Below are 14,066 nucleotides of genomic sequence, written 5' to 3' on the forward strand. Positions count from 1 at the left end.
GATATTTTGGTTATCAGTATCAGCCATTGGCTTTTGGATTCTATTCTTATTATTTTTCCATTTTCATACCAAAACATTCCCAAGCATTCAATATTTTCCTCAAAATGTTAATCTTGTCAGGATGGAAAAGCCTTTGAAACACCATTTAGACCATCATGGGACACTCTAAGGCAGGGTGACCCACTGCACCTATTCAATGGTAGAGGAAATTCTGGGAAACATTACTGCCTTTAAATGAAGAATTAAATTACAAAAAACATTGTGAACAATTGAATAAAATGAGTCAAGAAAATACAATTTAACTGCAGGTATTCCAGGTATTTCTGTGGTCAGCTGTGGTCAGAGAGGAACCTCCATCATATCAGAGGTAGACTCTGACTGGTCGACATCTGCTTTTTAATAAAAGGCAAATATCAAAATGTCAAAATGTAATCTTTAATTGGGTAAAAAAATAAATAATTAAAGCTGTTAATGTAATAAATTGTCAGATAACATAATAACGTCTTCATACTGATATTGTAAGATTTAAAAAAGCTACACCTTTATAATGGAATAATTACAGGTTAATGAAATAATGCATTACATTATCAGGAAAACATATTACAATATTAGGCTTTATGACATTTTTGACCCATTTAAAGGGACATTTTATTAAATTAAAAGTCATTACATTATCTGTCAGTTATTACATAGTTGCGACAACCCTGAACTTCCCATACATGATTACACGTGTTGTTACACACTTGTTGTGTCTCCATGTTATTCTGGTGATCTGTTGGAGGGCTCTAGTTCTTTGTTGTGGTTTGACACACACAGTCCCAAGGACAGGACACATCATACACATTCCACTGCTGATACATCGATGCATCTCAGTACAGACCTCTTTGAAAGCTGCACTAGGCAAGATTTTAATGTAAAAATCCACCGGCCTTATCAGCCTAAATAAAGTAGGGATAGAATGGTCTTTCCAATTCAAATCAACGTTCTTGGATGGTTGGTCCCATTTTTATGTATACCGTTGGGTTAGCTTCCGTGTGAACAGACTTACGAAAAGTTGCTGAGGCGAGAGGTTTTGCAGCAAGGACCAAAGCAGTGGAAACTGGCATTGCAGCTGAATTAAGTTGTCACTCATGCGACCACTAGCAAGCGCTCTTTTACAAGTTGCTGCTGTCTTTTTAGTAGGTCGAACGTTTATACATCTGTGCAGTTAGTGGAAGTGGTTATAGTTGAGTTAATCTGTTTCTGCCAATGTCCGTTAGCTGTTTCATGTTAGCAAATGCTAACTTTTCTTCTCCACCAAAGGTAGACTAAGCTACTTTAGTTTATAGCATTTAACGGCTATATTAAGTTAAAGGTACCTGTCTGATGATGCTTTCCAGCTAGGTTTGCTAATATGCTGATTTTGACAAGAAGAGCTAGCGAGAGAAGCACAATCTTTGATAATTCTACATTAACGGCGGCGCAAACAGCAGCTTTCAGTTAAGTATTGACAGTTTGCTAAGCACTCATGTAACAGACACATCTGCACAGTTCTCAGGCAAGCGTGACACACTTTACGGCCTTAATGCCCGGACTTGTGTTGTCACCATAGCAGTTAACCCTTAAAATTCCATAGTTGTCACTTTTGCTGTAAATTACCATGACAAACAGAAGGACCGTTCTATCCATTCCACTTCTGTGGTCCCATCCCCACTAATTGAGATGCTGTAGATTCACCCTATTTCTCCAAATAAAATTCTGGTGTTGGTATGGTTACTGGTGGGAAATCTTCTCCACACAGGAAATGACTAATCGAAACTTGACTTAGCGTTAAACCTGTCTAGTGTGACTAAGCCTTAAGCCAAAGGGTTAGGTAGGTGAGATGTGAAAATTGAGGAGGTAAAGACTGAGGAGGAAAATTAGGCAGTGGGACTATGAGGCTAAGTGAACATAACGTTGATTTAATTCCCAATCATTGATATGGATTCTCAGCCTGGCTTGGGACTTAATAGCCACTTTCCCATTACTGGGCCAGCAACAGAATGTTCCAACAACATGTTAATAACACAGAATCAAAATCACCATCAGAAACAATTATGTGCAAATCATCAGTGCTGGATGTGAGATGTAAAAAAGATTCACAAACATTTTGTTTTGGGGAGTATTAAAGGTGCTACGTGTATCATTTTTAACCATCAATATGTCATTGTCAAATTAATTGCGATACCATGGTATAATTACCATAAACAAATGAGATCATGGTGGAGATGATTGGTTGCCTCTCTCTCACGCCATAATAGACGTGCCAATGTTGGAAAAGCGCTTCAGAAGTTGACCGGTATTTTTTGTTAAAACCTGTCGCTATGGAAGCTAGAGTGGCCATGTGGCGTTTTTTATTTTAATATGACGAACCAGTATGCTTCCGTATGTCACCCATGCTAGACTACTTGACAATTAAAGGATAAGTTCAGTGATTTTGGACCTATATATAATTTGTCTCTTACATACCTGTAGTACTTGGACCTACAGAGAATATTGACTCCCAAGTCAGGAAATCACTGAACTATTTTTCTCTGCCACAGCACAGGGGAAGTTGAGAGTAAACAAGACACAATTCAATAATTTTTCAATTATTCTCTCTGCTGCAGCACAGACGGGGGGGGGGGGGGGGGGGGGATTCATGTCAGCCTAAAACAGGTAAGTTCCACAAATAAAAAGGTGGGTAAAACTGAGTTTAGGTGGGTTTACCCTCCACTACATCCCTGGATACAGCATTAGATTTTCAATTAGTAAAAATGGACAGGCCAGTCAGTATAAATATCACAATTTGTGATTTATTACCAAGGGGTTTAATATACATGTAATATGAATATTCATACAACAGCTATTTATTCATGTACAAATTACAAATACATCAGCTGTTTTCTCCACTCTTCTGTTTAAATGTACAAAAGTTTTTCTCCCACCGCTGTCCCATAGCAGCTTTGCAACCTGGCAAGACTTTGCAGTAAAATGCAGATACAAGAGAAAGTATGAAAAATAAACATGAAGCAACACTTCATTTCATTCATCCGAAGACACAAAAACAAATACAGCATCTAAAGGAATAACTGAAGGGAGGGGAATATGACTGCTCCACAGGGCAGGCAAGGAAGACGGGAAGAAAGAAAAGGAGAGAAAGAAAGAAAGAAAGAAACAAAGACAGATCTAAAAGAAAAACTAAGAAAAATAAAACCTGCCATTGTCCAATGTCCCAGACACAGAGAAGTAGTTTCATGTTTGCATTTTATCATCATTACAAAACAAAACAAAAAAAAGCCCCCAAAAGCTTATTCCAAAGACTTTACATTAACAACTTTGCTTTAGTACAGTAAAATGTGCATACTGCATGTTTTGGTGAAGCCGCGGCGCAGAAACAAGCTTCCATTAACGGCAGACAGAGGGATGGCGACGGAGGCGAAGAGAGGGAACAGAGAGCTGGCCTCTTCACAGAATTAAATATCCACACTCATTTTGACTGGGTAGAAAATAAAACTCGATCCCCCAGTAAGAGTCCATAGGGTTTGTCGTTTGCGTTGCGGGAGCGAAAACGACCCCCCCTTTTTAACGCGCATAAAACTCCTTTTAAAACAAAAATAAAAGAAATAAACTTACAAAAGGAACAGACAAAAACATACATTTTATACAATGCTGCGTTTCTCTTCCCCACATAGGCACCACATAGTAGATTAAGTTGAATCTTCATCTCAAGTAAATTACTTTTTTGTTCGTTTCATTTAGTGTGTATTTTATACAGTGCAGATTATATGGGCTTGGATTAAATAAGAGTGTGTGTGTGTGTGTGTGTGTGTGTGTGTGTGTGTATGTGTATGTGTATGTGTGTGTGTTCTTGTATTTCTATACTTTTAAGGACCAAATGTCCTCATAAGGCTATAATGACATTTTGGTCGGTCCCCACTTCTTTAAAGGGTTAGTTTAGGATAAGGATTTGGGTTTAGGATTAAGATTAGAATTAGGACTAGGTTAGGGTAAAATAAGGGTTAAGGTTAAAGTTAGTTCAGGATTAGGATTCAGGTTTAGGGTTAAGATTAGAATTAGGACTAGGTTAGGGTAAAATAAGGGTTACGGTTAAAGTTCGTTTAGGGTTAGGATTTGGGTTTAGGATTAAGATTAGAATTAGGACTAGGTTTGGCTAGGATACGGGTTAAGGTTAAAGTAAAGGTTAGTTTAGGATTAGGACTTGGGTTTAGGGTTAAGTTTAGAATTAGGGTTAAATTCAGAATAAGGGTTAATGTTAGGCATGTAGTGGTGAGGGTAGTTAGGGTTTGGGATTAGGGAATGAATGTAGTCAGTGGAAGGTCCTCACAAGTATAGCAATACAAATTTGTGTGTGTGAGTGTGTGTTTAGTGTTTCTTGTCTTCCCCTAGTGTCCGTCCACGCTCACTGCGTGTCTGCGTGTGTTGCTGACGCTGTGTGTGTCGCTGCCTCCACACAGTAGTTGGGTTTTTCGGAGGTGGTGAAGCCCGGCAGACACACACACTGGTAGGAGCCCGGGGTGTTGATGCACTTGGCGTTTTTACACAGCGACATCCGACTGTTGAGCTCCGAACACTCATTCACATCTGGAGGCAGAGGAAGAAAGAGCAATAGTTAAATAATATAATATAATATAATATAATATAATATAATGCATAGAGGGTCATTCCTATGCTGGATGCTTTTTTAAATTTTAATGTTATTGTAATGGTTTTCACTGTTTTCAATTCATTTATTTTAATCAATGCATTTTATGTAAAGCACTTTGAGTTACATTCTATGTAAGAATGGTGCTATATAAATAAATAAACTTAAACTATAATATAATATCATATCATATCATATATGGAAAAATATTTTTAATTTATTGTATTACTGACTACATTTATATAATTTCATTTTATGTAATGTCTTTTTCACTTTTACACTGTAAAGCGTTTTGTAAAGTTATTTTTTTCTGTCTTTTTTATTGGTCTTTATTTATAAAGACTGTAAATGGAGCCTATAATATATTTCGTTATTTACTGAACTTTTAGGCAACTATATGTATGTTTATATATGTATATGCATATATGATTATGCCTGTATTTTCATATATTGGTCAGACTTTCTCTACCTTTTTTTTTCTGTCTACATAACATATTTTGTTCTATGTTTCTGTTTTGTGTTGTATCGTTATTTTTGTCTAATAAAAAAACAACAAAGCTTGCTTTTGAAAAGATGCTATACAAATAAAGTTTATAAAAATACATATTACTGGTGTGATGAGAGACGTGATTCTCTGTGTTAACACTATTTATGTGATGCATTACCTTTGTTTTAGGGGAAAAAACTGAGGTAAAACATTGTTATTTATCGCCTGATCCTCCCATACTAAATCACACAAATCACAACACAAAATCACACAAATCACAACAAAAAAATCACATAAAAATGACATTTAATGAGCCTATTAACACACTTTTCATAATTCTGTGGGTGAAAATTTTCAAGTAATCAATCATTTATTGTGCCTTATTTTTTTGGTTTTGTTTCACTGATGAGTGCCATAAACATTTTCAGAGGTCAAGTGCACATTTATCCATGTACATAACCTACATATACACACTACATCCTCATAAAGTGCATCATTGTGCAGTTCAGTGCTTGTGTGAACAAAGGAAAGGATATCTTAACTCTTCAGATGGCATGCACTGAGGACCTTGACCTACTAGTGGAGACCAAAACATAATAATTGGACAACCAAAACAAAACGGTTCCCTGGATAAGAGCACCCTCAATAACGCCAAATCGTACTCTTCAACTAACAGCCACTGCATCACTCCACTCCAGCATCATTTCACAAGCTGTAGTTGATGCTGAGAGGCCTGTTGAGTTGAGGCTGCTTGCGTTTCCCACGGCAACCAAACTGTCAACCGAGGCCAGTTAAAGGTCCAGTCTGTGGTGTTTTGTTAGTGAAGAGCTTAGTGGCAGCGCTCACCTTGAAGCTACATAAATGTCTATTATTTGTATTCTATATTATTACTATATTATACTTGTGGAACCTTTTCACTAGCTAGTAGAAGATTATTATTCTTCTTCTTCTTCTTCTTCTTCTTCTTCTTCTTCTTCTTCTTCTTCTTCTTCTTCTTCTTCTGCCTTAAAATGATCTTTACCTCAGTCCCAGAACAATCAATTTTGGTGGATAGGTTTCAAATCTGCCCCAAAACAAATTACACAGATCGGGCAGATGGTGGCGCTATAACAAGCAACTTAAATCAAGTTGTTTTTCTCTTGGATTCCTCAGCTCAACACAAATCCATTGCACATAGTGGTTTTCATTTCAGCCTGGACAGTTTTCCGCCATTTTGAATTTTATGCAAAACCTTTTTTGGGGGTATTTCTCTCGCAAAGTTGAGTCAATCTCCACGAAATATTGCACACAGCATATGTGGACATCCTATATTATGGCTAATACACAAAATTATGATACTCCTAACCATTTGGCTGTGAAACACAAACAAATTGGCGAAGATGCACAAACAAAAATTACATGAGGCGTAATTCCTAAATGCTTGATGCTAAAGCAATCAGGCCCAGAAGTGTGTCAGACCACTATTATGTCCCTTATCATACTTTAAATAACAATGCATGTGATGTGGTTTAGTAATACACTGCTTCTAATCTAATTTCTTGAATTATCAAATGGGGAGAGTGAAAACTACTTTATCTAGTGATTATAAACTTTTCATTTCATTCTGCTGGAGACCTACAAAGACTTCCGTTGACAACCTCTTGTCCAGTGGTTCTGAACGTGGGGTCCGGGGACCACCAGGGGTCCTTGAGGGGGTTGCAGGGGGTCCGGAGCAAACTGATGAATTGTTAAACTTCACCATTATTTAACTTAAATAAATTGTGTTAACTTAAGTTAACACAATTAAAGAATGTAGAAGAATGACTGTTTTGGTCATAGTTTCACTGTTATCTCTCTACCTACAATACATAGTCATGGAATTCTGGACAAAATCATATGTAACAAATATATTGTTGAGAGACAAAATCTCATCAAATGGGGGTCCATGGCCCCATGTACTAAATTAGGGGTCCTTGATATGAAAAAGGTTGAGAATCACTGCTCTATTCTATGGTATAGCTCTTCTCTTCTTCATCGGTTATTTTTCTGTTTTTTACAAGCCTTGTTTTTACAAGCCTCGTTTTTTTAACAAGCCTCTTTCACATTAGATTGTCTTGCTTTGGTTCGGACTATTTCGAGCTGTTCTCTTACCAGTGCAGACCATGCGGGACATGTCCAGGGTGTATCCGTCGAAGCAGTCGCAGGTGTAACCCTCCTGCACCCGAACGCACCGGCCGTTCTCACAGCCGTTCAGTATCCCGCACTCTTCTGCTCGCAAACCCTCAAAGGCCTCGTATGGGTCTGCGGGACAAAAAAATAATCTGCTACTTTATCTGAGACATTAATGTAGTTACCATAAACAAACCAGACCATCGCTGAGAAGATTAGTAGCCTCTGTTGGCTTCTACACTGCATTTTACATTGTGGCCACTGGGTCGGATTTGGCGGGAAATCTGCCGGACTGCTTTACTGCAGAAAGGGATACTGCTTTATGGCACAAAACATGAAGAGGGTGCTGCTTTTTCACCGCAAATGCAGCTAAAGCTTTCAGAGTTTCTGGCAACAGCAGATGGTGGAAGGAGTGAAAGACTGATGGGAAAAACTTCCAACATGTTTATCCTCTTCACTAAAGACAGAGATGCCAGGGAGGGGTTACAAGAAGCAATAGGGCTTATGGGAAATGTGGTCTTCATTTGGAGAAACACTAGCACTAACAATACCACTGGTGTGAGATAGAGGCTACCAAATGTCTCCAACACGGTCTTATTTGTTTACAGTAATTATACCATGGTATCACAATTAATGTGACATTGATACATTGATGTTTAGAAACTCTTCATGTAGCACCTTTAATGAATACAATATTTTAAAAAGTAAAACCTATTCCTATCATAAAATAACCACTTCAAAAATAAAACCTGCATTCAAAATTTGGACAGAGTGCAAACACAGATGCTTCTCAATCATGTGCCATCATGACCCAACAGTCTGCAGAACAAACACTACAGCAGCTGATTTCACTGATTAACACACCTTCAACTAATCAGTGAAATCAGCTGGTTTGGTTGGAATGAAAACCTGCAGCCTCCTGGGCCTCGGTGGTACATGGTTGAGAAGCACTGCTTTACCTCGAGTCAGCTGCAAGTAATGTAGTTACTTGAATAGTCACAAGATGGCAGCAAAGCCCTGTCACTAGTATCCAAGTTAACTGGCGTCATGTGGGAATCTGAACCTGCTCTCTGTGTCTTATCCCTCTCTGAAGAACACGCCTGTCCACTGGCCACCATGGAGGTACATACTGACATCCTCATCATCTCCAATGTGAGAATCCAAAACTGTCCTACCAAATCTACATTTGGAAAGGAAGTGAGAACTTTACGTTGGAACCAACTGAGAGGTGGCCAGTACTAAGACAGTTTTGCTAGTACAGCGCATGTGTATGATCTTTTGATTGTGTTGTTATTGTTTTGTGTTGTTATTTAGTCATTACATCAAGGACCACATTGGAAATACATGTTTTTTAAGTAACACTTTAATGTGCTTTCCTCTGGGGTCAAACATATATGATGTTTGTTTTTTTTGTTTTTTTTATTAAGCTTGTAGTTTTAGGTTTCTAAAATCAGCTACAATTAGCTTTACAAAATGATATTCCTGAACATTACTAGAGTTTGAGCATCTATGAAACAACGGCATCTGTGGGGTTTTTTCCCATAACATTTCTGACTGATTTTACTGAATTTTTAACTTCTGTAGTGGTAAAGTTGTCATTGTAGCTAGCTAAATAAGTACCATCTTCCAAATCACCTCTTAAGACTCATTTTTACAGACTTGCTTTGATGCTGATTGATTGCTTTTAATCTTTATGTTTTTTATTCTCATTCCATTTTATGTATTTTTTTTTTACCTATTTTCTTTTGAACATGTTCCTCATTTTTATGTCCACCTTGTTTCTTTTGCAATTCTTGTTTTTTTTGCCTTCCTGTAAAGGTTAGTAAACACTGCTTTTGGATAAGTGCTATATAAATAAAGTCTGTTATATTCATTACTGGGGAATAATATTGTAATATTGAGACCCCACCATCCAATACATGTAAGTAGTAATTTGGAAAAAGAGCAGGGTAAACTCTGTGTGTACTCCTAACCACACTTCTTTCAAGGCCTACGCTCTTTGTAGAGTGTTAACAAAAGATTCACAGATTTCTATTCCAGCTCTCGGGTTTCAGCGCTATTCCTCTGGTAGTGTAAAGGCTACATAACACACAGATACTCACTCTCCTCGTCCTCATAAGGCGGGAAGTCCGGGCTAACTTCATATTCGTGGACCGGGCCGGCGACCAGGGCATCACGGCCGTACGGGCGGCCACCACCCATAGGCAGGTTACACATGGAGGCGTAGTCCTCTGGGAAAAGAGCCAGGCGGGGAGAAAGGATGTATAAATCATAATGATTGAATAACAAATGCAAAAAAAAAAAGCTGTAGAAAGAAACAGGAACACACAACAATATACATGCATCCATGCACATTGTCACTTCTCTGTGAGTTTTTGATACGGTGGACAGCTAGTAATGCAAATCTAATTATTCTAACAGAAGTATTCTAATAATAGAAATGTAACAATCTACTACTACTACTACTACTACTTAAACTCGACAAGACCACATTTGAACTACTTCACACTGCCTACACAAGCACACAAATATTCAGAAATCTTCAGAAATGTAGCTTTTCTACTTTATATTCTATTTTTCTTTGCTATATCCTACTATTATTTGCTGCTGCAATGATGCAATTTCCCCACAGGGATCATTAAAGTTTCATCTGATCTTAGAAAGGGAGGAGGAGAACAAGAGAAAGAAAGAAGAGCATGTTAATTATTCCTATTACTAGCAAATGCAATTGCTGGTAATATCAAGGGGAGATGGGGGAGGAGACAGGCGGAGGAAGATTAAAGAGGGAGGGGAAGATAGTGAAAGACCTTGAAATAGACAGAGATAATCGTCTTCTCATAGAGGAAAAAGAGATATCACCACAGCAAAGTACACAGCTGCAATTTGTCTTCTTAAAATACTTCAATAAAGACCATGAATGTCACACAAAAGCCATAAATAGCTTTGAAAAATTAGCAAGGGCTCCTCTGCTGCAGTTTAATATGCAGCAGCACCAATACAAATGTCAATAGTTTCCAGGGAGATTGAAAGTAATTACACTGCCATCATCACCACAGCTTAGCAAACAGGGGGATTTGAGGAAGAGAATACTCAGGTTGTGGTACTGGCTTAGCAACCTACTTCCCCTCTAAATGAAGATTTTGGCATGCACGCACGCACACGCACACACACACACACACACACACACACACTCTGTCCATTGGCAACTGTAGTGTGCGAGCCTGACGTTCCACTTTAATCTGATACACCTGCACTCCCAAACCCACTGGCCTACCTCATCAGGAATGTGTGTGAATGAGTGTATGTGTGTGTTGGGAAAGGGATAGGCCTAGTGAACCAGGTTATAACAATGTAAAACCAACAATATCCTAAAGAACCAGTACCTTGTCCTGTAAGATCTGACCCAACCTCTAAGATTACAGCATGAATGTACATAAGCTTACAATGGATACCCAGGAGTTAGACTAGGGTGACCACATTTTCAAACCCCCAAACCGGGACCCTTAAGTGTACCGCACGTTCATGCACGCGCACATGTATGCGCTTATGCACGCACCATAGGCGTTTTCATCAGGATGGGGGACAATTATTTCAGCGCTTAGCACACCTAGTGACTGCACCTTTCAACACCATGGACAGTGCCTCAGCAAACGAAAAATGATGTTTTGTCTCTAAAAATCCACCAAAACATTCAGACGCGTGGTGCATTGTTTATGTTTTTTGATTGGGTTAGGTGAAAATGAGCAGGACAGAACATGATAAACGTCTATGTAAGCGCTGAAAACAAGTATAATACTATTATTATTATTTTAATTGTGGTGAAAACCGGGACAATTTGGTAGTGAATGTTGAAAACCGGGAAATTTTAGTGTTTTACAGATATTTGTCGGGACTCAGGACACCCATCTTGAAACCGGGACAATCCCGGACAAACCGGGACGTCTGGTCACCGTAAGTTAGACACATGTAGCATAGCTGTAACATTGGCTTTACATAGACTTACAATGGAGACCCAGATGTACATGTAAATCTCTGCTTTGAAAAATAGCGTAACCCCAGCCTAAATAATAAAATTGTCAGATACACTCAAGAATGATTCACCTAGCTTGCCAAGACCCAAAGGAAAGTTTCCAGTGTCCAAATTTATAATTTATCCGTATTTATAAATAAGATATTAGCCGTGAGCACAGTGACCTTGCGCCGGCAAAGCGGTCATTTTATTTCGGTAATTTCTTTGGTGCCAGGTGATGTCACAACAGGTGGTGGCATCATCTGGCACCAAAGATCAGCCAATAGCAGATGGCAATTTCAATAGCATGCTTTTTACCATTAGATGTCAGGCTTTACACAGATTTGGTTTAAAGCAGTGTGTGGTGTGTACCAGTATTGAAAGCAGTGTGTGGTGTGTACCAGTGTTTAAAGCAGTGTGTGTGTTGCATGGTGTGTACCGGTGTTTCTGGGTGGACACAGGGCACAGTCCATGCCCCAGGCCTCTCCATACAGACAGCAGCACTCTGTATACGTGGTCTTCCTGTTGTTGGGACCCAGCGGCCGAGTGCAGGTCGTGCTGTCTGTCACCGTCTGCCAGCAGATACCCTGATAGTCTGTCTGCTCTGCCTCGCGGTTGTCTGCACACACACACACACACACACACACAGATACATACAGAGTTCCACATCATAAGCTCTGTTTTTATCCAAGTGTCAAGCAAATTTTATACAAACCTTTGAAATGTCACAAAATAAAAATGTGGATTAAGTGCATTCTCCTCAACTGGATTGAAGTGAATAAATTGAATGAATCAAGACTTCATTAGTATTAATTGGTATTGATTAGTATTGGGCAAGTCATAATTCTTTACTTTTAACTAATGTTGACCATATTTCATGCTTTCATCCGAAGACGAAAACAGAGAAATGCACTTGGCAACATTCAAACTTACACACATTAAAAACAACACATACAGTATGACATTCTAATGCAGTGGTTCTCAACGTGGGGTCCGGGGACCACCAGGGGGCCTTGAGGGGGTTCCAGGGGGTCCCCAGCAAATTGATGAATTATTAAACTTCACCATTATTTAATTTACAAGAAGTTAACACAATTAGAGAATGTAGAAGAATGACTATTTTGATCATAGTTTCACTGTCAGATTTGAATCAGACAAAATCGCATCAAATGGGGGTCTGTGGCCCTTATGTGGACTGAATTAGGGTCCTTGACATGAAAAAGGTTGAGAATCACTGTTCTAATGTACCAACTAATGGTCATACAACCATGATGGGGACTTACACATGTTAGAACACATGATATTTCTGGAGGTGATGGTGGACAGACATTTTACAGACAACATTTCATGAAACACTCCTTGCACACCTTAAGATTCTTGTGACTGGTTCAGAGGAAAAATGACAAGAACAAGAAGTCCTGCACACTTTCACTTGCAATCTTTCTATTTAAAGGTTACAACGTTTTGGTGTTCAGACCTTCATCAGGTAGAACTGAGTTTTTCCAGGGTTGTAACCTTTAAATAAAAATATTGCAAGTGAGTTGACAGACAACATTCCAGAAAGTCCAAAGCCGCTGAACTGTTGTCCAACGAGTTTGAACTATTCGTCCGGCCGATCACGCCAAGCCTGCGTAATTATTTATTAAATGCGTTTCCACTGCTACTAATCACATGATCACCAAAAAACGTTCTGCTTCAAGTCTCGGTTTCCTCCACCGTTTATAATTCAATACATCATTATTCGTAAAAAGTGGATGGAGAACCAGAACTAGACTCTGATAATACTAAAAACTCATAAAACAGGTGCAATCAATCACAGATGTAGTCATCACAGAAGTTGAACTATTGATATAGTTATATATGATATTGTTGCAGTTCTAGAGAAAATCCAGCTGTATGAATGCAGTAGAGGCAGTGTTAGGGGTCTTCTATATTCACTACCACAGTGAGGGCTACAAAATAAAAGTGACACACTATTATTTTTGAAAGATACAGAAACTGGAGCCAGCCATTGCTACAAATGTATGGGCTCTCAGTGCTGTAAGACATTTTGGATTCTGTAAATGTACATAGAAAGTGGCTTATGTGTTTTTCATCTAAATCTACCCAGGGGATGCTTGCTGGACATACATGCTCTTTTTTGTGTAAAGTTGCTAAAAGAGTTCTCGTCTTACCGGCCACCTCAGGGGGAAAGACGCAGCGGTTGCTGTCGGGGTCCAGCACCATGGGGTGTGTACAGAAACACATGTATGAGCCATCTGTGTTCAGGCACGCTGCGTCGACACACACCGACTCGTCCAGACACTCGTCGATGTCTGGAGGGAAGAAAGACGAAAAAAAAAAACACAAAAACAACAGAACTTGGTCAGAGGACTTTCTGCATCGTGCCAGCTGCACTTAATGATTCTTCACACCCACTCACAAATGCACACATACACACACACACAGTCATTTAGCTTAAAATTCATTAACCTAGACAATTTAGTTCCCACTCACTCACAAATGCTTGCACACACAAAACCAGTTTTATATTGCTGACAACAGTTCACTTCAGCCGTCACAAGGAAATCAGTAAATGTTAAAGTCTTGCAGCCTACATCAAGTAAGTGATCAAATTATAGCTGGACTACAACTGGATCAGCTTAATTCAGGTATCAAATATCACAGAAATATAACCCTGGAATAAAAGCTAACATTTGCCCCCTTTATTTTCTCTAGGAATATGTATAGAATGGGTATATATACATTTCATAAATACA

General features: G+C 38.8%; 1 protein-coding gene across 2 annotated transcripts in view; it reads right to left on the reverse strand.

Moving 5' to 3' along the window:
• Positions 1-2,793: 2,793 nt before the first annotated feature.
• ltbp1 (latent transforming growth factor beta binding protein 1) overlaps positions 2,794-14,066 on the reverse strand; it is a 153,107-nt gene continuing 141,834 nt past the window's right edge. For both annotated transcript variants that reach the window (XM_078288599.1, XM_078288598.1), the window contains 5 exons: positions 13,482-13,622; positions 11,747-11,926; positions 9,401-9,529; positions 7,281-7,430; positions 2,794-4,602 (listed from right to left, as the gene is read on the reverse strand). In XM_078288599.1, coding sequence (XP_078144725.1) covers positions 4,421-4,602; positions 7,281-7,430; positions 9,401-9,529; positions 11,747-11,926; positions 13,482-13,622 — 782 coding nt within the window. In that variant the 3' untranslated portion in view covers positions 2,794-4,420. The remainder of the gene's footprint in view (positions 4,603-7,280; positions 7,431-9,400; positions 9,530-11,746; positions 11,927-13,481; positions 13,623-14,066) is intronic.

The sequence above is a fragment of the Centroberyx gerrardi genome, chromosome 15, assembly GCF_048128805.1.
Source record: "Centroberyx gerrardi isolate f3 chromosome 15, fCenGer3.hap1.cur.20231027, whole genome shotgun sequence".
Lineage (NCBI taxonomy): Eukaryota > Metazoa > Chordata > Actinopteri > Beryciformes > Berycidae > Centroberyx > Centroberyx gerrardi.